We start from the raw sequence: 27866 nt of genomic DNA, 5'->3' as shown, positions 1-27866 counted from the left end.
AGTTTAGCTCCCAGTCACATGGCAAACTGGGTTGTTTGAAAGTAACTTAATAAGTTGGAAGAACCAAACTGAACCTAAGAAAATGGATTTTGGCACTGACACAATTCCAAGTGCAAAGAAGAACAGGAAACGTCATGCCTGTCAGTGTGTTCTATGTCACTTAATATGTATTCTGGAAGACTTATTGCTAGTTGTTGCAAATACTCTTGCCTGTTATTGGGTGAAAATGATCTATTTACTCACTTTTTTTGTATATTTATTAACGGTACTCTGCTGCTTCTGAGAAAAGAGTCTCCTAACCATCCCAAATTAAACAAGGATCAGCCAAGAGCTGATGGCAACAACCTGAGCTTGAGACCCACGGCCAAGTAAACAGAGGCAGCTTGGTGTGCAAGAGTGCTGGGCTGGAACGTGGCCTATCCAGGTTCATCTCCTGGCAGTTATAAAATGGACTGGTTGATCTTGGGCTAACCATTTTCCCTTTCCCTCAGATTGTCCTTGATAACAGTGGAGAGAAAGAGTGTCCACCTCCTGGAGCTTCTTGGAGGAACAGGCCTGAGTGGGCAATAGCTTTTTCCTCTTGTTTTCCGACTACAGTTTAGCTCCCAGAATCCCCCACCTAGGGAGTGAAGCAACTTAATAAGTTACAAAAAGTAACTCTTCCAAGGTCTGGGCAGGAAACAGAAATGTAACGAACCCATGAAAATAAAAATCACGGGCCTGTCTAATTTGGCAGTTTCCACGCTGCCCTATAAAACTGGCCAGAACTGAGGCTTGCACCTGACTTAACGAGTATTTGGCAAATCCCTCTCTTGACACCACCCACCAGTACTCGCGCCGTCACGGCCAGACTCCGGCCGTTAGGTGGCGCAGCTGAGACGTCTCCACTCTGCCTTTGAAAGCCTTCCCAGGCGAATCCATTTTGTTTGGAACGGGGGGGGGGCGTGACGACATCAGAGAGAGAGAGAGGTTCTTCTCCCTGCATCGTTAGTCATCAGCGATTCCGGCGGCCACTGAGGACGTGGCTTTGGCGCAAGTGCAGGCTGGCCTCTTCCTGTTCCGCCGGCGGCCCAGGCCTGCTTGGGCGGCCTGCTTTCGCCTCAGCCCGCCCGGCCCTCAGCCGGTGGAGGATGAGGAGGACTCGCAGTGAGGGGGCTGACAGAGGTGGCTGAGGGAGCCTGGCCTGTGAGCCGGCAATGGAGGAGAAGTTCGGCGGCAGCGGCGAAGTCCTGCCTGGAGGCGGGCGCCTGGGGCCCGTGGACGTGCCCAGCGCCCGGTAAGGGCTCGCCTGAGGAGGGCTTAATTGGGGGGAGGGAAGGAAGGAAGGAAGGAAGGAAAGAAAGAAAGAAAGAGTAGGCAGTGTGTGGAAGGCAGGTCTCTGCCTGCCTCGGAGCCTCTCACACCAGCGCTCTTTTCTCAGCCCCCCCCCCCCCGAAGTGAGGCTGGGCGCAGGGCCGAAGGAAAGGAGGCTCTGGGGCAAGGGGGGGGGTCCTGCTTGCCAGCTGAGGCGTAAGAGGAGTAAGAACTGAAGGCACTGGGCCCCTCTCCCTTTCCCACAGCCGGTAGTCGTGTCCTGTGTCTCTTGCAGCGTAAACAGTGGAGAGTCCTGTGTATCCATAAAAGGCTAGCCAGTTTCTGATGGCCCTACTTGAGTTGGGGGTCCACCTCCTAAGATGTGGCATCTTCTAAATGTCAAAGGGGGTCTGGGCCCTGAAGGATGTTATGCCATAAGAAATCTGTTAAATCATTTAATTCGACATAATATGGGACACTTTCTTCATGCTGAGGAGGCCAAAATCACCTTGCAGTGAAAGTAAAGATTTGTGGTTTTGGGCTACAGTTCCCAGAATTCTCCTGGCAGCATACCCCATTTGGCCCTGCCTGTTCTGCCTAGGGGATTGTGGAAGTTGTAGTCCAAAAGCACAAATCTGCAGGTATGGAGAGAATTCCATTGGGGATAAGTTCTGAGATCTTACGTCACGTTCTCACTTCTGTGCAACTCTTGGAGCCAAATTAATATGTTGCCAGATTCATTTGTAGAAATAACATGATTCTACAGGTAGATAATGTTGTGAACTTTGTATGGGTACTGATATTGCAGTATGTACAGTATATGCACTGGGAATTCATAGCAGTCTTCACTTTTATATTTTTGCTGATCGTAGGTGTGATTCATGTCAGTGAAGAACTTTAGCATGTGTAGAGCAGCCTTTAAACTTTAGATATCTCTGGATTACTTAGACTAGTTAAGGAAATACCCACTTAATTCAGAATTTTTTTAAAAAGGCTGTGCTTGCTGTACAGTAACTATGATACTGATAAATAACAGTATTGTGGGTTGCATGTTGACCCAGTGATGCTGCACCTTTTGCCAATAGCACTCATCCCTATTAAACTGTACAGTATCTTTTAGCTCACCAGTTAGATGTGCAAATTGTTCACACATCAGCAGTATCACAGATGTCTTGCATATACTGTATGTAACAATCCATTGGACCATTGTAGTCTCTTATTTCACTACATACCTGCAATGAGTAACAATTAGTTATATTTGAGAATTTTGCCAGATCAAAAGGTGGACTCATGCACTGTGTGTAAGTGGAAAAGGAGTTGTTGGTCAGATAATGTTGAACCAGATCCATCCCTGAATGTATCTTATGCTTTTTAAATGTGATACTCCAGGGTTAAGAAATCTTTTGACATTCTGTTCACTTGGTGGTTATTCCATTCAGTGGACAGCATTTTGATTTAGCAAGCACATCTAGGGTCCACAGTATTCAGCAGCAAATTAGATATTATTTTGAGACAACTATCCATGATAGGCAAGGAAATATGTGTAGATGGTAGGTCTGTTTTCTTAAAAGTTGTATTTAGCTCCCTGTTTCAAGCTACCTTTTATAGTACTGTCTGAAATGTATTTTCTTTCTATTTTGCTGTATAACCTTACTTTAAAAATAACAAGTACTATATGGTATCTCTTTTTGCTTTTTTCCCAGCCTAACTAAATATGTTGTGTTGCTATGTTTAACTAAAATTTTGAAGGCATTAGGATTGTTTGAATCCTATGATCTCCTGAAAGTAGTTCACCTTGTACAGTTCATCTTCATAGTAAAGCTTGGGTAAGTTGACTTTTATTTGAGCACTCTGCAGTAGTTTTCAATGCTTTCCATTTTATAGGAAAGCATCTTGATCCTTGTGTTTAAGAATTAAATTTTCCAGTTGAAAACATGGGTCAGTGCAGATTTGATTCCTTCCTGTCATGTGTTTCTTGTCACCATACTTTTTTGTGCTTGATTGTTGTTACTGTTTGTCTGCACCAACCTTTTTGTTATGCCTTATTCAATCCAACTGTTCAAGATCATGATTGAAAGCGTGATGGCAGATTGGTTTGGAACATTGTATTCTTTGCTTTTCACAAAAAATAAATGCATGAGGTGGTGGACCAAATCATAATTCAGCAGTTGGATGTTTTACATCTGAATCAAGTCATGGACTTTGCAGTAGTTATTCTGTTTATTGTAATAGACAGAACATTTCCAGTTTAGTAAAAACAACAGTGAGAGCATTTCATACTAACCTCTGACATAACTCATCAGTAATTTTAAATGCAAAATAAATTGCTAGCTATAATGATCTTTTATATTGGAAATAGGTTCTCCACCACAGTTGTTGTAGCAAACTATGGTTTTTATGAGGTTACAAAGATAGTAGTTTTGTTCATTATGCTAGATGGTATACAGAGTGCAGAATTTTTTTAAACTAGTTTTAAAAGGGAGTAGGACAAAAGCTGTGAGGCCTACCTGGGTTTGATTTTTTTGAAACTAGAAGAGGGGGGTTGGCTGGGTTAATTGGTAAACCATGAAGTCTTCCCTTGTACATCATGGTTTGTTGTGTCTTCTGTTTAGAGGGCTGTAATATGACTGATGTTCTTATCTGAGTTTACTGAAGGATTGGGATCCATTAGCACCTATGCCATCTATGCCAGCTTCAGAAGACCGTGGCAAGACTAGCTATATCTGTAACAGGTTGTCTGTGGAAGAGAAGTCATTAGAGTAGTTCGTTTTTCCTAGAGCAACAACATGCTTTAGAAAAAGACTGGAACAAACTTCAGTATCTGTTGTGTCATAATGATTGGAAAATATTGTTTCATAAATTCAGACTGTGCAACAACATTGTGGTGTGAAATTAATTGAGAATGCAGTATGGGCAACAGTGTTGCAGTGGTAGACATTTTAAAGCTATACCTGGCTAAACTTAGTGGAATCTAAAACTTAATCTTGTACATTTTAAAATTGAAAGCAAGTTTACAAAATTACCCAGAATTTGTCACATCTATACAGTATTTCAATTTTGTATTAATTTTGCTGTATGTGTACTATGAAGTGAATGAAGATCAGTAGGATCAGCAGTGGCATTTTTCAGCACAAGAGCACACAGGACAAACCCCATGTTTAATTGTCACATTATGTGTTCGTGTTAATTCCTGCACTAAAAAACTTTCTGTGTCAGAAATGGGGAATACTGATTTATGAAGTAGCCTTCCCTCAATCAGCAGCTTGGGATTTGTGTTGTTTTTGTAGGGTTGAGATCTACATTAACTGATTCTGTGATGTGAGTGTTTAAAAAAACAGCATTTGTTTGAACACTGATTGTGACTTTCAGTTTCACTTCATCTAATAGAAACCCTTTTTGCATAGGTCTGCATTTTTTATGATTTTGTTTCAAAAACCATTTTCTTCTGGGAAACCTGTCACCAGGCATCAAGTGAGTAACATCTTTATTATGGGTGTCATGCTTTACATGAGTAGACCATTCTGAAATGTAATATTTAAGAATTAAAACTTTTCCCCCTGATGCTGAAACCTAGGCCTCATTGAAATCAATAGGAGATGTGCAAGAACATGAATATTTACAGTATTTCGTTGGGGTTTATGCTGTAGTTTTCTACAGGATTTGTGCCATGTAGATCATTTGAAAGTTCTGTTTTCATGAAAGGTTTTACCTTGCCACATCTCTGGATGTAAGAGAAGGGTATCCACAATCTCTTTCATTCCTTGTTTTAGGAAAATGAAATGCATCTCATGGTCAAAAATTGGATTTTTAAAAACCATTTAAACAACAAAATATATTTTTTAATTTAAATCAGTTTGATTTTTAAAAATCATTTATTTTTATCTGCCTTGGTTTGCAGCAGTTTTGCAGTTAGCACAGTTCCTTTGTCAGTACCAGATTAAATTTTAAAAAAAATTAATTTTAAATAAAAAAGAGTGTAACTTTCTACGTCAAAAGTAATGTTTTACAGGATGCTGATTGCATGCTTAAAAACTGGACTATACATATGTGCATACCTGCATATATTGCATAGAATTTTATAACTTGAATGGTGGGGAGGAGTAATATGGCAGTACTGGAAAAATGACTGTTATTGGGAGGTATAGACTGAAATCCAGTAGTAAGGCGCAATAAGCGTAGGTCCATTGAATCGGTGGATTATTGATGAATCAGTATCTATGTAAGCCCCATTGATTCAATGGATCCACTCTATTTGTGAATTACTGTTGGATTTCAGCCACAACATCATGCATGTTTGTTCCATAAAAGATTTCAGATAACACCTGTTTGACGAAATAGCTGTTAGGACAAGCTGACATAGTTTCATTGTATAGTTTTCCTGAGGAGATTTTGTTTTCTCTTGTATCTAAAGTGGTCAAGAAACTGTGTATTCGCGAAGTTACTGAAATGTGTTGTTGGAATTAAACTACATTCAGAAGGTTCTTTAGAAAATTGTGTCATATACTTTTCTACTAAGTAGCAGGTACCTTGAGATATATGTAAATTTCAAGATATCAAATATGCTGCCAAAATATGGTGGCAGATATTGTGGATTGCCTTTTATTTTTTGCCTGATAAATGAAGATTCTAGAGAGAGGTACCTTTGCTTTCATCTTGCTTGGATTGTGTTTTTTAAAAATAAATTTTGTAAATAGAATATTGAGAATGCTTTTTAAAAATTTAGATTTAAAATTGCATACAAGGAGATTGATGTAGCATTTTCTCTTGCAGTGGATCAAAATAATCAAACATGCTGTTGTTGGCTGTATAATTTCACTGTTGTGGTTCTTTGGACTCACCCTCTGTGGACCTCTAAGGTAAATATGTCACTAGAGTTGTAGTTTACAACTGGATTACTGTCAGTGTTTAAAATGGGAGCTTGCTTTATTTGTGTAAAGGATTAAGGTACAATGGCTGAAATCCTGTTGTCATAATTTCATTAGCAGAAGGCTAATGATGTCATCAATCAGGGGGATTTTTTGGAATTAAATATCTCCTGCTTCTGTCCTGCAGTTCCAATGGCTTCCATGTAATCCTTTTCATTGTGTAGAAGTCATAGGAGACTTGGCATGGGAACAGGAAAATTTAATTACCAAAAGTTACTATTGCCAGGATGACATTACTGGTGGCAGCAATTTTTGGTCATTTAAAACTTTCTCCTCCCATCCCACATGTCCCACAGCTCCTATGTGGTGGAAGGCATTAGGCGGGAACTGTGTAACAGAAGGAGAAAATTTAAAATTGCCACCTCCTGATGGTATTGTTAGCTATCCCTGGCTTTAGCTATGCCAACAAGATTTCAGCCAGTAGCTTCACAGAGTCTTTACTATGCCAAAATAGAGGAGCTTGTAGTGGCCTTCCATATCTTTTGGAACAAATACAGTTTGTTTGAATAGCTGAGAATCAACTGAGAGGATTGGAGAGAACAAAAGTTCAGCTCTTCCTTTGGGCAATGATGAGAAGCAAGACAGGCTTCTCTAGAGAGACACCCTGAATACGTTCTTCTCCATTATCAAAGAACCTCAGAAATGTTCTGCCTACACCATGTGGTGAGGCATTGTCACAATGCCATGTAACAGACTCTAACATGGATTCCTCACCACTGCTAATCAGTGATGCTGCATTTTGCCTAGTTTCCCTCTCGTGGAGGATTTCAAGCAGCTGAATGGTCTCCATGCTTCTTATATCTGCTTGCCACCAGGATCAGATCAAATATCTCTTCTTGTTATACTTGGAAATTCTTAAACAGTTTTCTGCCGTCTGGCTAGAAAACCTGTCATCTATCTCAGGGATCCACAAATTTTGATCAGTCTTGCCAAAATTTGCAGTAGTTAGGACCCTGTCTTCCTCCTGACCATTGAAGCATAGGATTGGACTGAAATAAATTACTCTGTATTTAACCATGTTTACTCCAGCCCTAAGATGCAGTGTGCGGGAGTCTGCCTGAGTATGAGACCAATAAAACCTAGTGGGAGATGGTGCTAAGTAAACATATATTGGATTGAGATGTTGTTTCTTGACCTGGCTTTGTCAAACCTCTGCACAAAGTCAGAAATAATCTTTGTCTTCTCCATCCCCAGGAAATGTGTGGCTTTTGCATAGGTAGGATCTGGTGGAAGAGAAGAGAGGCTTGTACTGACAATAGGCAGCCAACACAGCCTTGCTGCTCCTCACCCAAAAGGCGATCTCCATCTTCTTTTCTAACATGAAGGTGGAGAAGAGGTGTTTGGTTTAGGCTTCCCAGTAGTTGGTGCACTGGGGAGTAGGCATTGTCACCTTGCAACTATACGCTAGAGAGGGTAGTGGGATTTTTCTTGCCGTCTTTGCAAGACTCCTGAGCCTTACCCTCATTGAAAGTGTCAAGCACAGCAATAGAATGCTGTCCTGAGGTGGAGGGAGGTTTGAGGAAGTCTGACAACATGCCTAGAGTTTTGTATTATTACCAAATGAGATTATCTAATTCTATTTATTTATTTGTGCTTCCATTTGTTTTGCAGAACCGTGTTACTTTTTGAGCATAATGACATTGTTGTCATTTCACTGCTTAGTGTACTGTTCACAAGTTCAGGAGGAGGACCAGCAAAGGTATCTCTTCCATGTTGTAAAAAGATATCATACATTTTATTTAAAAAAGGACATGATAATATTTGTCTGAAATTGAAATGATTATTTGCCCAGTTGTAATCTGTAGCATTAGAGACGTGGTGGCGCTGTGGATTAGACGACAGAAGCCTCTGTGCTGCAAGGTCAGAAGACCAGCAGTCATGAGATCGAATCCACGAGATGGCGTGAGCTCCCGTCACTTGTCCCAGCTCCTGCCAACCTAACAGTTTGAAAGCATGCAAATGCGAGTAGATAAATAGGTAGCACCACAGTGAGAAGGTAATGGCGTTCTGTGTCTAGTTGCACTGGCCACGTGGCCATGGAAACTGTCTTCAGACAAACGCTGGCTCTGTGGCTTGGAAACAGGGATGAGCACCGCCCCCTAGAGTTGGACACGACTGGACTAAATGTCAAGGGGAACCTTTACCTTAATCTGTAGCATTAACATCATGGGATATACATAAATTTAGTGGGAAAATCACATTTATAATTCAATATATCCTGTAGGCAGAGGGAATTCAGAAGAAATTTGTGTTCAGCTTACCATGGGATCTGTGTTAAATAAAAAGGTAATTCATTCCCTCTACTGTCCCCCATCCAAAGAAGTTCAAATATACAGTGTATTAAATTTGTTTTGATTATATGTTCTTGGTGCAGCCCTCTGCCTTTCTAACTGGATTTTGTATTCCTGTTTTTTGTTTGTTTTTCTAGACAAGAGGTGTGGCCTTTTTCATTATTGCTGTGGTATGTCTTTTGCTTTTTGACAATGATGACCTCATGGCTAAAATTGCAGAACATCGTATCCTTTCTGACCATGATGAACCATAAAATTATTTTTTTCTAGGTGCCTAATAAAATTCAGATACTGCTAATGGAGATGTTTTCATGCAGAAACAGACCATAGGAGAACAGTTGAACTTTGCAGTAGCGTGTAAGCACAAATTCAGGATTTACTGGAACTTCCTGAATAGAAGTTCTTTGAATAGGAATATGTTAAATGACCCAGAAAGATGCCTTAGTCTGTGGTACTGAAAGAAACAGAGAATTAAGGCAGTTAGTGGAGAGCTCATCTTGTAATTACTAAATGATGAAATCGTTGCCCTCAAATGGATATGGCTGTTAAATTCCCATCAGCCCCTGCATTTTAGTCAGCGGCAAAGGATGATATTACTAATGTTCATTAACATCAGAACAGTCACAGGATTTCCATCTTTGCACTGAGACAGCAAAAATATTTTCTGACACAAGACATAGGCTAAAGGTAGACTGAGTAATCAGTGAATTCCTGGTAGTCTACCATCCAGATAGGCAGCTTGACTACAAATGAAATATATTGGAAACAGAATTATGATTTCCCTAACTAGAGTGTTCCAAAGATAGTTTCTTCTATAATGAATATATTGCTGCCTCTCTAAGTATGGTAAGCCTTCTCTGATATCTGGATAATTTCCATGCAGTTAGCAATAATATAACCTTATTTTTCCATACTTTAAATTGAAACAATATAATCTGCAATTCTTTTTTGCAAGTCAGATTTAAATGTGGGTAGTTCAAGAATGTTGCATGTTTTCAGTTATACTTAGCAGTATATCATGGGGAAGATAGTGTATTAGTGTATTAAATGTACCTTAGATTGCGAGTAATATAGAGAAAGGAGAGTGGAGTAAAAATCACTTTTGTAACTGAAGGCTTTATATGTTTTTAAAAATTGGAGTTCGAATCCTATCTAAGAGGTTTTGTTGTCAGGTACCTGACTGAATAATTGTAACTGCTTCAAATTGCTTTAAGGCTTTATTATACATACCAGGTTTTTGCTTATGTTATATATTATCTTGGAGAAAGTGGCATTTTGTAATGTTTGAATGGAGAAGCAAATTATCTTTTCATTGTAGAGACTCAGAAAGAATTCACAGTACAGGCACTGGTTTCTGTTTTTCCATTATTCAGAATCGCATGCCTTCCAGCAAATGCCAGGGAGAAAATCTGTGAAGCAGTCAGTCGTGGTCTGTTTTTCTCTTGAGTGCATTAAACTTATTTGTAGGATAGGGGTCATAACTTTGCATGTAGAATGATCCAAGTTTAATCCCTGGCATCTCTAGTTTATTATAATAATTTTCAGGTAAGAAGAGATGGAAGGATCTTTGCTTGAGCAACCTCTAGTCTAAAAAAGCAATATTGGGCAAGAGGTACAGGTAGATCGAATAGTATAAGAAATCTGTATACAGTATATTCTCGTATCAGTATTGCATGCTCATACTTTGGAGACCATTCCTTTTTGATTGGTTGAAAATGTTTCTCTGTTTAACTTATAGCATATCACTTACAATACTTAACAGGAATGATTTTGGTAAACAGTGATTCCATTAGAGTTATTTAAATGCAGAAGTTTAGTCTCTTAAGCGCAGATGAATTCTGAAAACTTCCTATGCTTCCTTTCTGTTTACTGTTCTTGTTCAGTTTCTTCAAGGGAGCATTGAAATGGGAATGTGCTCATGTTTGTCTGCAATAGGGTTTCATTGCCGAGTTTTCCTGAACCTTTTTTAGCTGAAGGACACCATGACAGTGCTCTAACGCACATGCTTTATACAATCATCTCTTTCTTGGGTGTTGCAGATCACAAGGTAAATGCTGCTGCTTATATTATGAATTAATGAATAAATGTATAGCATGCAATGTTAGAAATTGATTAATATTGCAACTAGTTATATGTAGTAATACAGTGGGGTCTTGACTTGCAAACTTAATCCGTATTGGAAGGTGGTTCGCAAGTCAAAAAGTTCGTAGGTCAAAATCTGCATTCCTATAGGAATGCATTGAAAACCATTGTAATCCGTATCTGCTCTTTTACGACCATAGAAACTAATGGGAAGCTGCTATTCCGCCTTCTGCCACTAGAGGGGGATATTTTGTTTCTTTTTTTCTGTACTGAATCCCAGGAAGGCAAAACAGGCAGCCAACCATGGCTTTTCAGGCAACCTTCTCAGTGTGTTCCCCTCCCCTTCGTGGCCCCATCGCCAAGGCTTGCTTGCAGGTGTCCTCCTAGGGCAGCTCCTGCAAGCGGCCTTGAACCCCCCCCACCTGGGCGAAGGTGCCTGACTTTGGGGGGGAGGAAGCCATGCCCTCGCCTCAAGGCGCCCCCTCCCACCTTCCCGCGCCCCTCTGCTCCGGCGAAGGTGGCTTTCCCCGCCGCCGCTGCTCCCCCCCGCCGGGTCGACCTTCCCTGAGCGCTGGTGGGGCTGGTCTGGGTCTCAGCCTCGACGCCACAGCAGCGGCGCCCTCCGCTCCTCCCTTCCGCCCCCCGGGGGGGCTCCCAGCCTGGCCTGACCGGGCGTCCGCAGGGCTGCTGTTGCTGCTGCTGGCAGTTCTGGTAGGCGAGGACCGAAGGGATGTAGTCTCCTTTTCCTCCCAGCTCCGGGGAATGGGCCGGGTGGAGATGGGGGCAGCAGCAGCACACACACACCCGGCGTGTCCTTCAGCTCAGGTACACCATGACACGTGGAGGTGGACCGCCGCGATACCAGAGGCAGAGACGGGAAAAGCACATGGTGCCTGGCCATCGAGGCTACCAGCGGCCCCCGCGGCGCTCCCTCCCTCCCCACCCGGCTCCCGTTTCCAGCCTGAGCCGGATCCCGGCAGAAAGTTCCCGGTGGCCCCCGGCAGAAGCGTCCCACCAGAGCCGCGCCCCCACGGCTTCCCTTTATTGAGGCAGCCATCGCACCCCCCAACCGCGCCACCCTCGCCCTCCTAGTTCCCCAGCGTGGAGCCCTCCCAGCGCCAGTGCCACCCCGCGAACTCGCTCCCGCCCTCCCGCGCGGGCTCACCGGGGTGCTTGGAGTCTCCTCCGCTGTCCTGGCCGCTGCCTTTTGCCACCGCCGCCGGAGCTCGGCTCAGCGGGGCTCACCCAGGACAGGCGGAGGCCTCAGCCGGGCTGGAATCTGGCGGCCGGAACACCCCAAGGCGCCCCGATCCGGAGCAGGAGCAGCGCCGCCGCCTCTCCGCCTCTCGCCGCGTCACCGCCACCCGGCTCCAGGTGCTTTCCCACTTTTTTCTTTCTTTCACTTTTTGGTTCATATGTCAATTCTCCGTCCGCAAGTCAAAATGGATTTTTGCGGACGGAGAAGTACGTAACTCAAAAAGTGCGCAAGTCAAGCCGTTCGCAAGTCAAGACCCCACTGTAGTTCACTTTTTAACAAGGTTTCTGCTTTGATCTGATTCAAGTAGCACCTTTTTAATATTCTCAATACTTGTATATTGGGTGGAACATGCCCACGTAGGAGAAGAGATGTTAGATATCTTACATCTATCCCCTCTTCTAGTCTTACCCCAACCAGATGGTATCAGGTGACCATATCAGCAAACCCTCGAGCCAGTGCTGTTGATGAACACCAGGTTGGTACAAAATAAGACTGCCCTCATCCATGATGTAATTCTGGATGGGGGTGCTGACCTGACGTGTATTACTGAGACCTGGGTGGGAGAGGAGGGTGGTATTCCCCTCTCCCAACTATGTCTGCCTGGGTACTCAGTCCAGCACCAGTGTTGCTTGGAGGGTGGGGAGGGGGAGTTGCTATAGTCTATAGGAGTTCTGTATCCTTGAACAGGCTTCCTATCCCTTTGAGAGAAGGTCTTGAGGGTCTGTATAGTGTGTTGGGCTTACAAGACAGATTGGGGATTCTGTTGGCGTACCACCCACCCTGCTGTGTACCAACAGTCTCCCTGCCTGAGCTGACAGAGGTAGTCTCAGACCTGGTGTTGAGGGCTCCCAGGCATTTGGTGCTAGGGGACCTCAACATCCATGCCGAGGCTGCCTTGACTGGGGCGGCTCAGGACATCATGACAACCATGGGGCTGTCTCAATGTCTCATTGGCCCGACACATGAGAAGGGTCATATTTTGGACCTGGTTTTCTCAACGGGACTGGAAGATGGTGATTTGGATGTGGAAGGGCTGGTTGTGACTCAGTTGTCAGGTTTAATAGACTAAACCTGACACTTCCTGGTCAGGTTTAGTCTATTAGCTTCTTCTCTCCTCTGCAAGGGTGGGAGATCTATTAAGATTGATCCAGATGGTTTCCTGAATGCTCTGGGGGATTATCCATCTATAATCTCTATGGAATAAGGAGATGACCCGGGCGGTTGGCACGATTGTGCCTAAGCACCCTCTCCCTGCATGCAGAGCCCAGACACCTCCTTGGTATACATTTGAACTGTGGGTGATGAAGCAAGAGGGGATACGGCTGGAGCACAGGTGGAGGAAATCCCGCTGGGAGTCTAGTTGAACATGACTTACAGCCCATTATTGGGCCCATTTTGCGGCAATAAAGCTGGTGAAAATGCAATATTTCCATATTGCTTCCTCAGAATGTCATCCAGCAAAGCTGTTTCAGGTGGTTCGGGATCGTTAGCCGGGAAATCCGTTGGCGGTCTGGGACTGCTCATCAGCTCGCTGTGATGAGTTTGCCATTCATTTTGAGGGGAAAATCACTCAGATTCACAGTGGGTTGGATTCCACCATTAGTGCAGAATCAGAGGACATGTCCAGTGTGCCATGCTTAGGTTAAGTATTAATGGATGAGTTTCAATCGTTGAGACCTGAGGATGTGGACAGGGTGCTTGGATCTGTCCGTTCTACCACTACTCCACTCAATCCTTGCCCATCTTGGCGAATTGGAAGATCTGCCAGGGGGGTTCACACCTGGATCCAGGAGGCTATGAACACGTCTTTGAGAGAGGGAGTGGTCCCTACCGCCTTGAAAGATGTCCCAGAAAGTTTTTAATTGAAATAATATCAGCTGTGGGTCCTGATGGCAATTTTTCATTGTATTTTAATTGTTTTATCTTTTTATTGTATTCAAATTGTTGTAAGCCACCCAGAAACCTTTGGGTAGTGTGGGCAACATAAAAGTTAAATCAATGAATGAATGAATGAATGAATGAATGAATGAATGAATGAATGAATGAATGAATGAATGAATGAATGAATAAATAAATAAATAAATAAATAAATAAATAAATAAATAAATAAATAAAAATATATGTTTTGTTTGTATGCTTCATACAAATAAAAACCAGCTTGAAGGCATTAAAATGAAAGTGTGTTAGTCATGCTTGGAAGCAATAAAAATAATTTAAAATCCAATAAAAATTGAAATACACCAAACATTGTATTTATGTTATAATGTTTAATAAGAAACTGCTGCATTTTTCTTGCTACAGAAAATACTGAGATGGAGAAACTGAAAGAAATATAAGATAAAGCTGCACAAAAATGTGCAGCTTAGCAATCAAAATAACTATTTGCGTTATTGATCTAGGGGTCTGCAGCATAGCTACTAACATTTTTGGACTATAACTCTTAAGAGCTGCCAAAGCAGCATGATCACTTGCCCCATGGTGGCTAAGAATCAGACCAAAACCACACATTTTTGTAGTTCTAGTCCCCAGTTAGTAGTAAATATCATGGTTTTATACCATAACTAATAGTTTCAGGAAGAAAATCATTTGTATTGTAATATAACTATCTACAACAAAACAAATATTAATCTTATGTACTGTGTTCCACTTCCTGGGGTTAAAATTATAAATGAATCTTGAGGCCAGAGAAAATTTCTGTCCATGTTTTCTGTGAACTACGTTCATTACTGGAAGGAAAGAAAAAGAATCAGTATTCATCCATGGCAATAATATGAAAGGATGTGTGACATATTGAATACATTTGCTAATATTAGTCTTTTTTTTTCTTTTTCTTTTTTTTGCAGGGTGGGGTAATCTTGCTTGTATTAGCATTGTGTTGCAAGGTTGGTTTCCACACAGCCTCACGAAAACTCTCAATAGATATTGGTGGAGCAAAACGCCTTCAAGCAGTGTCTCATCTTGTTTCTGTCATCCTTTTGTGTCCCTGGGTGATTGTCCTGTCTTTGACAACAGAGGTAAACAACACCTGCTGAAAAGCAAACAACATTCTGATAACTAAAGTTGTTATGTGCTGTCAAATTGCTTCCAATTTATGATGACCTTGTAAATCAGTGACCTCTAAAAGATCTTGTCAATAGCAGCCCTGCCCAAAAGGCAAGGGTGGGAAACACTTCTATTAGACCACTCAAAAACAGAAGCACATAGTAAGTTTTGACTCATATGGGGCATTCATCATGCAGGACATCACTTATATGTGGATAGTGCAGAAAAAATACAAGAGTTCCAGAAACCTTGACTAGATGTCTATGACAGTTTCAAAATTAGAAATACAAAGTCAAGCCAGGATCGTTGGTTTTAAATTCTACCTCTAGTACTGTTGATTGAGTTGTCTCAAATTCTCCAGACAGAAAGCTGCCAGTCGCTTAGCATTTTCCCCTCCTTCACTGCTACATTGAAACACATGTTTCTTTGCTTTGGTTAGGGGTTAGGGTCATGGATATTCAGCAAACTTCTTGTCAGAGAAGTTGGGGTAAAATTTAGTGTAAAATTGAGTGCTAAGGTCTTGCAAATTCAAGGCTGTTGTTTCCTTTATTGAGTCAGTTTGTCTCATTTGGTCTTATCTTGTTGCCTTCAACTTTGCCTTTTCCAGTGAGTTGAGTCTTCTTATCATGTCCCCAAAATACACGAGACTTGGTTTAGTCTTTTTTGTTTCTAGAGTTTAGGCTTCATATCTTTTGGCATCCATTGAGCTCTCTCTCTTTGGCAGTCCGTGGAAATCTCTGTGATCAGACATATCAGCCTTAAAGAATGGAATTAAAATTCTCTTTTTAAAATGTATGGAAACCTGAGCTTTGTTCATTGTATATAGACCTAAATGTAGCTAGAGTTTAAATGTGTACTTTTATTTTTCATGATTATTTATAAATAACTTTTCAATTTTAATAATTAATTAGCATAGGTGGTTTATTCTTACCCATTAAAAGATCCTGAGTGTGCACTGTTGCTTTATAGAGTTGTAATATGCAGGCTGTAGTGAAACAAGGAAACAAAAATAATGCCTGAACCATTTCTAATATTTAGAATCAATAATGTATATTAGTATTTACTTTGAACATTTCTCTCTTTTGCTATCACTGTTACAAATGTTTCTTTTTTATTATTGCAGAGTAAAGTAGAATCCTGGTCTTCACTCATCATGCCCTTCATAACAGTTATACTTTTTGTTGTGGTTTTGGACTTTTATGTAGAATCAGTGTGCTCCGCCAAGATGGAAGTCTCAAAGTGTGCACGCTATGGATCCTTCCTCATTTTTATTAGTGCTCTACTTTTGGGCAATTTTTGGACTCATCCAATAACAGACCAGCTTCGAGCTATGAATAAACCAGCACATCCAGAAACCACAGAGCATGTTATTTCTGGAGGAGTAGTAGTCAGTGCCATTTTCTTTATTCTATGTACGTGTTCATTTTTCTTTCAGAAGAGTGGTGGGATATTGCTCATGACTTTGCCATGTACTCATATAGAAAAAAATCATTGTCCTTTGGTGCTGTAAAACATGGACATGTTCAGAGAGGCACCAATTGGGTAGGATACTGCTGTAAAAACTCCTATATCAGCAGATGTGGGAGAAGGCAGAGCCCTCTGAGCACATCACTCTTACACCTTCACTGTCTGCTTTGAAGACAAGGGAAATACTCTCAAGCAGAGGTACAACAGGATGGAAGGAGGAAGAGGGAAATAAAATGTTTTCTCATACAAGTATTTTGGAGGGGGGAAAGCTGCTCCTGGATTTGGTAATGGAGTTTTTGGGTGTATATAACCAAATAGATCTTGGCCACTATTTTTCTAGCATTTTGGTCTTAAGGTGCTAGTTAATTTGACTGAACATGTTTTACAGAAGCACTTTTGTAAAATCCTAGTTGAACCTTTAGAGTGGTTGGGGTAGGTTGGGAATAGGAAGGAGGTGGGACTATCTAAACAGTTAAATTACATTAAATGTTTTGTGCTTGAGCTAGAGACGTGCGCCTTATGTTACTTGTAGAAAATGTTTCCTGCTTCTGACAAGGGAAACCTTTTGGAAGCTGCCTCATTAGTTGTCATACTAGTAGCCAGAAGAAGCATGATTTCTCTTGGAAACAAGGTACATAGTGGATGCACCTTGTTTTCAAGGTGAGTTTCATTTCTGGCAGCTTTCTTGAAGTATGGTTCTACTTAAAAGCCAAGTACTTGCTGCTTGTGCAGCTTGGTTAAAGGAAAATCAGAGGAGTACAGTATTAAGAGTGTGACTGCTAGCTGGCTCATGGCACCAGTGTAGTCCGTACACTCAGAGGTTACTTGCTCTTGTTTTAACATTTCCTTAAGACCAACATCTGGCTCAGCTTCTTCAGCCAGCCTGTAACATTTCATGAGAATTTCCCTGTGGAAATTCTGACTTACGTAAAGATGATCAGCTTTCAGAAACAAAAGAAAAATAAAGAAGACAAAAATGTTGTGATACCTTAAAGACTTAACTGATATATTTTAGTGTGAGCTTTTGTGGACATGTCCACTTCCTTAGATGCCTGATGTGCTAGCACAGATTAACATGGCTATCTGTTCTAAAACTACAACAGTGAATGTTCTGAGTATCATTGGGAACTTTTAAAATTATACATAAAATGTTTAAGTTACAATAATTTGTCATTTCAGCTGCCAGTATTCTTTCCTCCCCAACCCGGAAAGGACAGAAAGGCACTCTCATTGGTTATTCTCCTGAAGGAATACCACTGTACAATTTTATGGGTGATGCTTTTCAGCACAGTTCCCAATCCTTACCTCGATTTATTAAAGAGTCACTGAAACAAATTCTTGAGGAGTCTGACTCAAGACAGATCTTCTATTTTTTGTGTCTAAACCTGGTAAGTTTTTTGTGTCTAAACCTCTTTTAAAAAATTGAATGAGAGTATTTGCTGTCTATTCAGGGTGATATGAAATAAGCACTTTCTGATATAAAAATAGCTAGAAGTATCATCTGGTCCGCATCTCACATCTTGTCAAAGAACAGGATTACCACCAGAATTGAAAAACATAAATGAATAAAATAATTCCATTAAAAGTTGAATATTGTAACAATACTGTTGAATATTAAAATTTAATTCTACAGTGACTGTGACACAAAAATAAATACAGAAGTCTCATAAATGTTTTATGAGCAGACTTTTTTTGAAACAAGAGGAAGGTTCAGAAACAGTGATATGACACTGGCAGCTGTTATTCAAAGACTAAAATTAAAAAACTTGTTATCCTGGCTCTTCTTTGTATCATAGGCATTATTTTCTTGGAAATATTATGTTGATCAGTTTCATCCAAAGTTATGTTCCACTCAAAAGTCAGGAGTTGGCATGCAGAAAGAACAATGCCAGTTCAGACCTGCTTTAGTTAGTATTGGAGTGGTCGAGTAGACCAGATAGGCGGGGTATAAATCAAATAAATAAATAATAAATAAAGTATTGTTTTCCATAATTTCCAACATTGTTGTCCATCACTTTCATAGTTTTAAGTTTTGCATTTTTTACCTTTTGGAAATGCTGACTGACAGACAACACCGTCATCCATTCTCTCTGTGGCAGTCTGCCACAGGGAGAGTCAAGAGTTCAAGTTTGGAGAGAGTGAGATAATGTGAAAATAAAACATTCAGTTTTGAGAATGGATGTGCTGTGATATAATACAAAATGGAGGGAGCAGTTGATGTAGAGTTCAGTGAAATGTTAAAGAAGATGCATGTTTAACAAAATATCTGAATGTTGTCAACCAGCTTAGCATGCTTTCTTATTGTGTTCCAGCCCCATAAACAGAATATTCTCTTTCCTGTTTAATCAGTGTTTGAATCTGTTTGGGGAGGGGATTCCAGCCCCTCTACCTTTAAAGCTGAGAACACACACAATCCTATACTTTGATGTCAGGAAGAACAACCTTCAGAACACAGCCAAAGAGCCGGAAAAACCCACAACAACCATTCCTTTATTCCCTTTAGAAGCCCATGGTGCTTCTTGTAGAGGAAGTAAGTGGGACTGTTGGAGCCCATGTACTGTATTAAGGATGGCCGACAAAATCACCGTCATTTTAAATTTCCTTTTATCTGAACTGTTGTCCTGGCCACAGTAATCACCAACTTTACTCTTTAGCCCTGTTAAAACCCACCTAGTGCTTCTCCCATACTTTGTAAAATACCTTATGCATTTTACTGCTAACAATAAAAGGACAGAAGTTTCTTTGTGCTCTTATCAGAGGTAGAAATGAGAACATTTCAAAGAAAAGATTAAATAAATTCCCCTTTTTAAAAAAATTGAGAGAAGAAAGCCAAGTACTGCAAAAAAAATCTCATTTCCATAACTTTCAGTAAAGAAAAATCTATTTCAAGTGTGGTGTTTCTCATTTTCACAGAAAAGACGTTTATCATAACTATTCAGAATGCAGTTTTCTGCCAGCTTCTGTTGTATTGAATAGATTATTAATATTTTCCTGATCGTGAGATGTGAGATGCATTTCATCATGATAATTGACTACAGTCAGTTATATAAAGAATTTCAAAATTAATTGGCTACGTGTTCTTTTTATCTGTAATGTTATATTTTCAAGAACAACATTAAATGCTACTTACATTTGTTGCAGGCATTTACTTTTGTGGAACTATTTTATGGTGTGTGGACCAACAGTTTAGGGTTAATCTCAGACGGATTTCACATGCTTTTTGACTGTTCAGCTTTAGTCATGGGCCTGTTTGCCGCACTGATGACTAGATGGAAAGCAACTCGCATATTTTCCTATGGGTATGTCTTTTAAACGTGTTATAAGAATTTATTTAAATGACGATGTCACTTATATTGTACCACTCAACAGAAGATGCTGCCTCACATTGGTTCATGCTGGATAATCCCTTTGATTAATCTGCAGTTTAATCTGATTAAAATTCATTAATCTGCAGGGCATGTTTATGTACTTGTATATATTTTGTTGTAGATATATAACAGACTTTTGAACTTTAACAATAACACCTCTGAACAGGTTAGACAATTGACAACTTCCAAAGATCCAGAAACTACACGGAGTGTTTTCTAGTACCTCCCAAATGTTTCTTACCAAAATTGAGTAATGGGGGAAGGGTTAACTAAAAGACCGCCTTTTGCCCACTAACTAAATCATTTTTTTAAAAATGAAACATAATTTGGGGGAAATTGCTCCCTACATCCACTAGAGAGATAAGGGGACTATTTTAAGCCAGCAATTCTCTTCCAAAAAATTAAATACATTAACTAAAAAGGATATTTTGGTCACACATTCACCTTTCCCCAAACAGTGTTCAGGCTAGGATGTCCTGCATGGAAAACATTCATTCAAGCCTTGGAGTATGGCCCCTGGCTTTTTTTTTTTTTTTTTTTTTTTTTTTTTTTTTTTTTTTGGCATTCTGGGCCAGTGTTGCACTTTTCAGTACAATAAATACGTCAGCTATGAAGGTAGAGTCAAGCGTTTCTAAATACACAGCAGAATATACTGTAGACCTACAGCCAGTCTTGACACCTGCAGTTGATCCTGATCATATATCTCTCCTTGTACATTTCCAGGTGTTTCACATGGCAATCAGTTGTCTTGATGATAAATTGCATTTCTTTTAAAGTAGTTGCTTGAGTAGTAGTCCCAACAGCAAGTACCTTGTGGCCCTCCAGATATTGTTGGACTGTATCTCCATCAATCCTCACCCTTGGCTGTGTGGGATAGGGCTGATGAGAATTGCACAATCTGGAGGGCCACAAGTTGCCACCGCTGCAGTAGTCTTTCAGTGCAATGTTCAGTGCAAAAGACTAAAATGGATTTTAGAGGCCAACAGCCAGACAGATCTTTGCAAACAGTTTTCTGATTTTAAAACCAACAGCCAGCACAGAAACATAACTCCCCCCTACCCAGCCCAACCCCAAGCTGCAAAACCCCTGTACAGTAAATACAGTGTACTCACCCAGAACAGGCAGTCTCTCTGTTTTAAAAAAGAAAGTCAAAAATTCAAAAAATAAAAAGCAAAAAAGAGAGAACAGTCTGTATAGTACAGTACCAGGCAGTACAGTGCCAGAGAGTAGGCAGTCTGAAGTCTCTCTCCATATCCATACTTTCTAACTACTGGGGCGAGCAAGGTAGCAGACAAACACCCTCTTCACTGGCCAACGGTTAACTGAAAGTTCAAATTTCCCGCCTTCCCTGCATTTTTTTTCCTTCACAAATCAAAGCAAAATTTTGCGAGCGGAGCTGTTCGTAACTCAAAATGTTCATAGGTTGATACATTTGTAAGTCAAGGCATCACTGTACAGTATATGTAAAAATTCCCAGTCTTAGTCTGTAGCATCTCCAGGCAGGGCTAGGAAAATTTCCTGTGTGAATTAAGCCCTGGAAAGCCATCACTTGCCAGATACATAAGGCAGCTTCCTACATTCCTTTTATAATTCATGAAGGGATGGGAAGACAGTGTTGGGGAAATGAGTATTTTGTTTTAATTTCCCTTAGTCAGAAATTCAGAACAACTCTCTTTAGGGTATTGTAGAACTCTTTTGTATGCTGTGTATATGTTTTTCACTGTACCAATCCAAAGATTGGTGACAGACATGTCAGAAAATAAAATATAAAATCTTCTTCTCTACCTGTTTCTACTCTAGTTGATATTATTTCCTGACAATGAATGACAGTCTTCTCTCACTGTTTTCTATAAGAACCAACATTCCTTTTCAGTTTGATAGCACTGTTGTGATACATCTTAAAAAATTATAGTAAATCTGCAAATCAACCAAGAGTATATAACTATAAACAGTTCATTTACTTTTTGTCTGTGATTAGTGGGATTTCAGGCAGAATAGTTTGAGATTTCAGCAGAATTCAGGACACCACAAAATCTCTTACATTTACTCCTTGCATTCTCAATTACAGGTTTGGACGTGTAGAAATCCTTTCGGGGTTTATTAATGGCCTTTTCCTCATGGTAATAGCTTTCTTTGTCTTCATTGAGTCTGTGGCCAGACTGGTTGATCCTCCAGATATTGATACAAATATGTTGACTGTAAGTTTTGCACTTTATTTTCTGATTACAGCGAGTTTACTTTTCCTAAGCATGCTAGTTACATATAGCAGAAAGAAAAGGGTTTAATTCCCCAAGTATTCCTGGGACTCTGCTCACTTTTGTTGCTTTTATAGAATGCCTCCATGAAAAGGAAATAAATTATACTTGACTAGAGTCAAAATTCTAAGAGTCCTTTTTGCTTAAATCAAAGGAAGTTATAGCAGTTGATAGGAAGCAACACAAAAAAGACTTGTTTCACTGAAATACAGCACCAAAAATTGGTAGAGGAGCTACCAGAACATAGAAATCAACACCTTTTAATTAATTAATTAAGATGTTCTTGGCTTTTAAGGAGCTCCAAGAACGGCTTATAACTTTCAAGACAACATATTTGCTTCTGATGACAGACTTACAGTGTAAAAGGTACAGGAGGGAGAGACAGGATAGAGAGGGGACAGGAAAATCCAAAAGTTTTTGCAGCATTCCTTAAAGTGAACATAATAGTTTTAACAGCCAGCTGGAATGCAAACAATTCAGAGAGAAGAAAAGCTGAGGAGAAATGGCTTTTGCTGGGTGATGGTTAATAGGAACAGAAGCTCTTTGGAGCTGGTTTTTCAGCAGAGTTGATACATACGTTATTCCTGTGCTGGCGAGTGGTGACCTGCTCCAGTTATCCTTGCGCATTAGCCATCCTGAAAGGGCTGATGGGAGTAGAAAAGCCCAAACACCACAGAGCCACAGACTCTCTACTCTGCAGTACAGACTCTCCCTAGGTGCAGTTAAAGTTAGTAAAGAGAGTTTAAAGCTGCTTTTTCTCTCCCTCATGCAGCCTGTCTCAGTTGGAGGATTACTAGTAAACCTCGTTGGTATCTGTGCCTTTAGCCATGCCCATTCCCATGGGCCTTCTCGAGGAGGATGCCATGCACACGAGCACAGTCATTCACACCATGGGCATGGTCATAGTCATGGCCATGGCCATTTGCACAGTGACTATGGCCACAGTCATAATCATGGACACTCACATGGTTCTTTAGGAGGTGGCATGAATACCAATATGAGGGGTAAGTGCAAAACCAAGCAACTTTTTGTGAATTCATGTTGTTGGGGGGGGGGGGAAGTAATCTTGAGAATCAAAGACCAGAAAATGGTTCAGCTTCTCAGAGTTGCGTGTGTTTTCCAGAAGCAGGGTACACTGTTCATATAATATTAAATTATAGATTATCATATTTGGCATGTAAGTTGATCTGGAGTTGCCGGGTAGGTGGGGCTCGTCAGCCATGGAAGGCAGCCCATCTAGGAGAAGGAAAACTCCGATTTCAAACCTCCACTGCCTTCCGGCTATATCCACTCATGGAAAAGGCTTCAGGAGTTAACCTAGAAGCAAAATCCGGAGCTGGAGTCCCGAAGGCAGTTCGTGTCGTTCTGCCAACTCCTGCAACGTTGCTGGAACCAGTTGTATTGGCTCTTGCTTTTCCATTGGACCATTTCAGCAACATGGAGAGGGGGGAATCTGCTGCTTGGGTAACAGCCTATCCTCCATATTACTTTACCCAGGCTTCATGCTCTGGAGAGGTCACTCCTCGATTCAGAGCATGTTATCATAGTCTCTCGAGACTGAAGGATGCCTATGCTATGATCTGGAGTTGAAGGTGTGGTCTAGCTAGATGGGCATTAACTATGTCTTTTATTGATTTTTCAATTCTTCAATTAAGAATTAATTGGTTTAATGTGGTTTTTATTATTGTATACTAGGAATGTCTTTTTTAAGGTGGAAAGGTCAGGTTCAAATTAAATAAGTAAATGATCTGGATTTTTTCTATTTCAGGAGTATTTCTACATGTCTTAGCAGACACTCTTGGTAGCGTTGGTGTGATTATATCAACAATATTAATTCAACAGTTTGGATGGCTGATAGCTGATCCCCTCTGCTCTCTCTTTATTGCTACTTTGATTTTTCTCAGTGTGATCCCACTGATAAAAGATGCATGCCAAGTACTCTTGTTGAGAGTGCCACCACAACATGAAAAAGATCTGCACATAGCTTTAGAAAAGGTGAGAATTTACTCCACATATTGCACTCTTATGTGCAAATATGTTAAGAAGTCTCTCTTGATGTCTAGGGAACACTTAAGTTCTGCTTTTATTACCTTTAATACATTCATCTTTGTTGACCACAGTTTGTTGGTAAAGACAGTCTATTCGAAAAGGCCTATGTTTTGCATATATATATTCACTCAAAATCATGGATCTTTGTAAAACTGGATGCAGAGAGAGAGTCAGTTTATGTTGTTTCTAGAAATGCAGTTCATTATATCATTTATGTCAGGAACATCTACTTAGAGAATTTACAGAGGCAGGAGTAGGCAACATTTTTGGTCCAAAGGCCAGATGTCAATTTGGGAAGGATCCTGAGCCAGATAGCATCAGTGACTATGGCCACGAGGCAGGACAAAGCAAAATGGGCAAAGCTAAACATACTGTACTTCACTAGTTTCTGCATTTTTCTACCAAGACTAGAAACCACCATCTCCATTCTGGGCATACCGACTCTGAAACAGGCCTCAGTGCAACAGCTTCTAACTCTTCATACCGGTGTGCAGATCAGATGTAACACTTTCCTGGCCTTGATAGCCTCTTACCACTACAAGATAACAACATACAGAATGTTTGCAGCTGGATAGGGGAATTCCCACAAGATGCATTCAATGCTCAATTTCCCCACCTTTATTTTATGACATTTATATAAATTAAAGGAATCGTTTGTAAGTTAAAGAACATAGCATTTGAAACTTTTCATAATTCTAAAAGAAGTTTACATCAGTGAGTGTTCTAATGATAAAGTGATTATTAGTGTATGCCATCAAGTCAGTTCTGACTTACAGCAACCCTTTCGAGGATGTTCTAGATATAAAATATACAGAAATGATTTACCATTCTCTTCTTCTGGGGGCATCCAGGGATTGCACAGGTTGCCCAAGGATCTTCATGTCTGCATAGTGGAGATTTGAACTCCCAGCCTCTGACTCCACAGACATATACATAACTCATTGAGCTATCCAGCCATCTCTAAAGTGATTACTTGTTGATAATTTTAGATGACTTTGAAATTTAGTAATGAGTAGCTGGAGAGGCATAAAGTTAAACTGTTCTGTAGAATATTTTTATAAGTTGTGCTTATATATGTATGCTTATACACACACATATATAGATATATACACATACACTTTTACAGGTCCAGAAAATTGATGGAGTCATCTCCTACAGAGATCCTCATTTCTGGTGCCATTCTGCTAATGTTGTGGCAGGCACTATCCATGTACAAGTGATGTCAGAAGTGATGGAGCAGAGAATTATACAGCAGGTAACTTAGCATATTCATAATCTATGTTTCACCACTTTCCATATTGCTGAGTTTCTCCACATAATTGCGTATGTGCATATGCAACTAAATAAACCAGACTATGTATACAAAGAGCTGACCACAGCATCTGTAATTGCAACTCTTCAATATAAAGGTTTGTGCTCTTACAGTGTGTAGAATCTCATCTTGCTTTAGGTGGAGAGTGACATAACATAGTATGGAAGGCACATTCTCCTTCTTGCACCACCAAGGTCTCTGTGATCCCTTTGAGAATGCTCTTTTAATTATACCATCTAGAAAGGTTGGGAGAACCAACATAAATTTCAGATTGCATTTGGTGTTGCTTGGAGAGATAAGTTGCCATTAACATCATCCTGAGAATAGGGTATAAATATAAATAAATGTGCAACTGTGGTGGTTTTTTTTAAAATATAATAGAGATGGGCATGAACCTCTGTTCAAAGATATGTGCCAATTCATATGCACGGCACTGCAGGTGCCGTTCCCTCCCCCACCTCCCTAGCTTGATCCCCCAGTCACCAACTGGCGCATGCTCCTCCCCTCCTCCTCTCACTGTTCGACCAGTCCCCAGCAGGAGCATGGGTTTGCCTGTCCTGCCTCCTTGTCTGAGTGAAAAATCAGCTCCATGTCCATCTCTAATTGTAATACTTTCAGTTATGTAATACTTTCAGTTATGTGTTTTCTGTCCATATGTTGTACCACCGCAAAAGGTAGATTCTTTATCAGTACTATATTGATTGAACGGGTGTCCGTGCTTTCTACTTCACCCTTTTTTAGCCTCTGCTGTACTAGCAAGTGCAGATTCGAGCCACCCATTTAACCTCACTGGTATACAATCTTATGTACTCATGCAACTCTTCGTTGGGGGAATGGAATTGTGATGTAAATTATGAAATGATGTTATTTCTGTATTCGACAAAACAATCTATTGGCACTTCAAAAAGAGATTTGCCACAAGGCTCAATTTTCAAATAATTTATATTTTTCAGGTTTCAGCAATTCTTAAAGATGCTGGAGTCAACAATTTAACAGTCCAGGTCGAAAAAGAAGCCTACTTTCAGCATATGTCTGGCCTCAGTACAGGATTTCATGATGTCCTTGCTATGACAAAACAAATGGAATCCATGAAATACTACAAGGATGGTACTTACATCATGTGATATGGAGTTATATCTGCAGGTTTTATTATCTGCATTTCATCAGGGGAAATTTGTACATAAATGTACAGAAACCAGTATATTATATATTTGGATTTTTAGAGAAGGAAGGTATTGTGTAATTAAAACCTGATCAAGAGGTTTGGAAAAATGGACAGTTGAAACATATACTGTATATGTGAAATGATGGCAATGTCAAAATACTGTATTTGGTATCTATTAAACCAGTTTTGCTATTGGAGTGTGGATGAGCACAAATGTATTGCATCAGACGGAATATTGAGCATTTCTCTTCCATCTTAGATCTAAAGAAAATAATTTTGAGTTACAACAGAAACAGATAGACTCCAAAAACTTCAAATTATTTTGAAGTACTGCTGCTGTATGTGTATTTACACATAAAATGTGCAAATGGGTTTTTCAAAGTTCATTAGATACAAATGAATATGTACAATTTTATATTTATTCCATTTGTATATGTAACCCTGTTTTCTAAGCACAGCTTTGTTAAATGAGGAGAAATAGATTCTACCAAAAAAACCTGTCAATTAACTAATTTTTAAAAGAGAAAAAGAAAGTGTCCCATGGGCAATGAGTCAGGGAGAAAGAGAACTACAGTTTTTGCTGTACATGCACTCCTACGTTTCTGTTCAGTGAGAAGGTTGAAAACCTAATTTGAACCACTATGTAAAATAAACATTTTATAATTTTTATAAATTCTAGTCACCTATTTTTGTTTAAGCTATAGCCTTAAAAGCTTGAACTTTCTTGCATTTTGAAAAATAGAAAAATACACCACCAATGGATGATTTAGTTTTCTGATGTGGGTAGGTTCTTCCTAATGCACTAGTCAAAATTGAGCTACTCTGGAAGATGGTATTTACTGTATTTTCCATGTATAAAATGACTTTTTTCTTAAATAATTTGAGAAAAAAATGAAGGTCATTTTATACACGGAAGGCAGCTCTTTACCACTGCCTTCCTTTTTGCTAAGCCCAGTGCGCCCTCACCTTTTGAGAAGGGACAGAGTTTAGCAAAACGGAAGGGGAGCCGCCCCTTACGTTTTGCTAAACTCCGTGCCTTCTCAAAAGGCAAGGAAAAGCAGCAATCACTTTGACAGCCACTTTCCTTGCCTTTTGCCAAGGCACAGGGCTTAGCAAAAAGGCAGCCCTTTGATCCTTGCTTTTTCTAATTTGGGGTTATAATAGGGGGGTTCATCTTGTTCTTTGGGTTGTCTTATAAACAGAAAAATACTGTACTGTAAAATCATGACTCTTTGAAGTGTCTTCAAAACTGCCAAACAACTGATACTTTATTGCATTACAATACTGGTTGTGGTATACTTTCTGCACCTCATGGTGATGAAGCTGGGAGGGAGGCTGCAGGGTATAAATTGTGTGTAG

The 27866-nt window shown here is 40.2% G+C and overlaps 1 protein-coding gene across 1 annotated transcript; it reads left to right on the top strand.

Moving 5' to 3' along the window:
• The first annotated feature begins 1059 nt into the window (after window positions 1-1059).
• Window positions 1060-27180, top strand: SLC30A5 (solute carrier family 30 member 5). The gene is made up of 16 exons (XM_020783709.3): window positions 1060-1276; window positions 2997-3119; window positions 4698-4764; window positions 6064-6149; window positions 7830-7917; window positions 8647-8734; window positions 10480-10556; window positions 14693-14863; window positions 16015-16303; window positions 17538-17746; window positions 19500-19657; window positions 21795-21924; window positions 22754-22985; window positions 23750-23976; window positions 25157-25285; window positions 26296-27180. Exons 1-16 carry the CDS (start codon window positions 1197-1199, stop codon window positions 26464-26466), a joined length of 2325 nt encoding a protein of 774 aa, XP_020639368.3. The 5' UTR covers window positions 1060-1196; the 3' UTR covers window positions 26467-27180.
• The last annotated feature ends 686 nt before the right edge of the window (window positions 27181-27866 follow it).

This window comes from Pogona vitticeps, chromosome 2 (genome assembly GCF_051106095.1).
Source record: "Pogona vitticeps strain Pit_001003342236 chromosome 2, PviZW2.1, whole genome shotgun sequence".
Taxonomy (NCBI): Eukaryota; Metazoa; Chordata; class Lepidosauria; order Squamata; family Agamidae; genus Pogona; species Pogona vitticeps.
The sequence above is the reverse complement of the archived record's forward strand: the minus strand, read 5'-3'. Positions and strand labels throughout refer to the sequence as shown.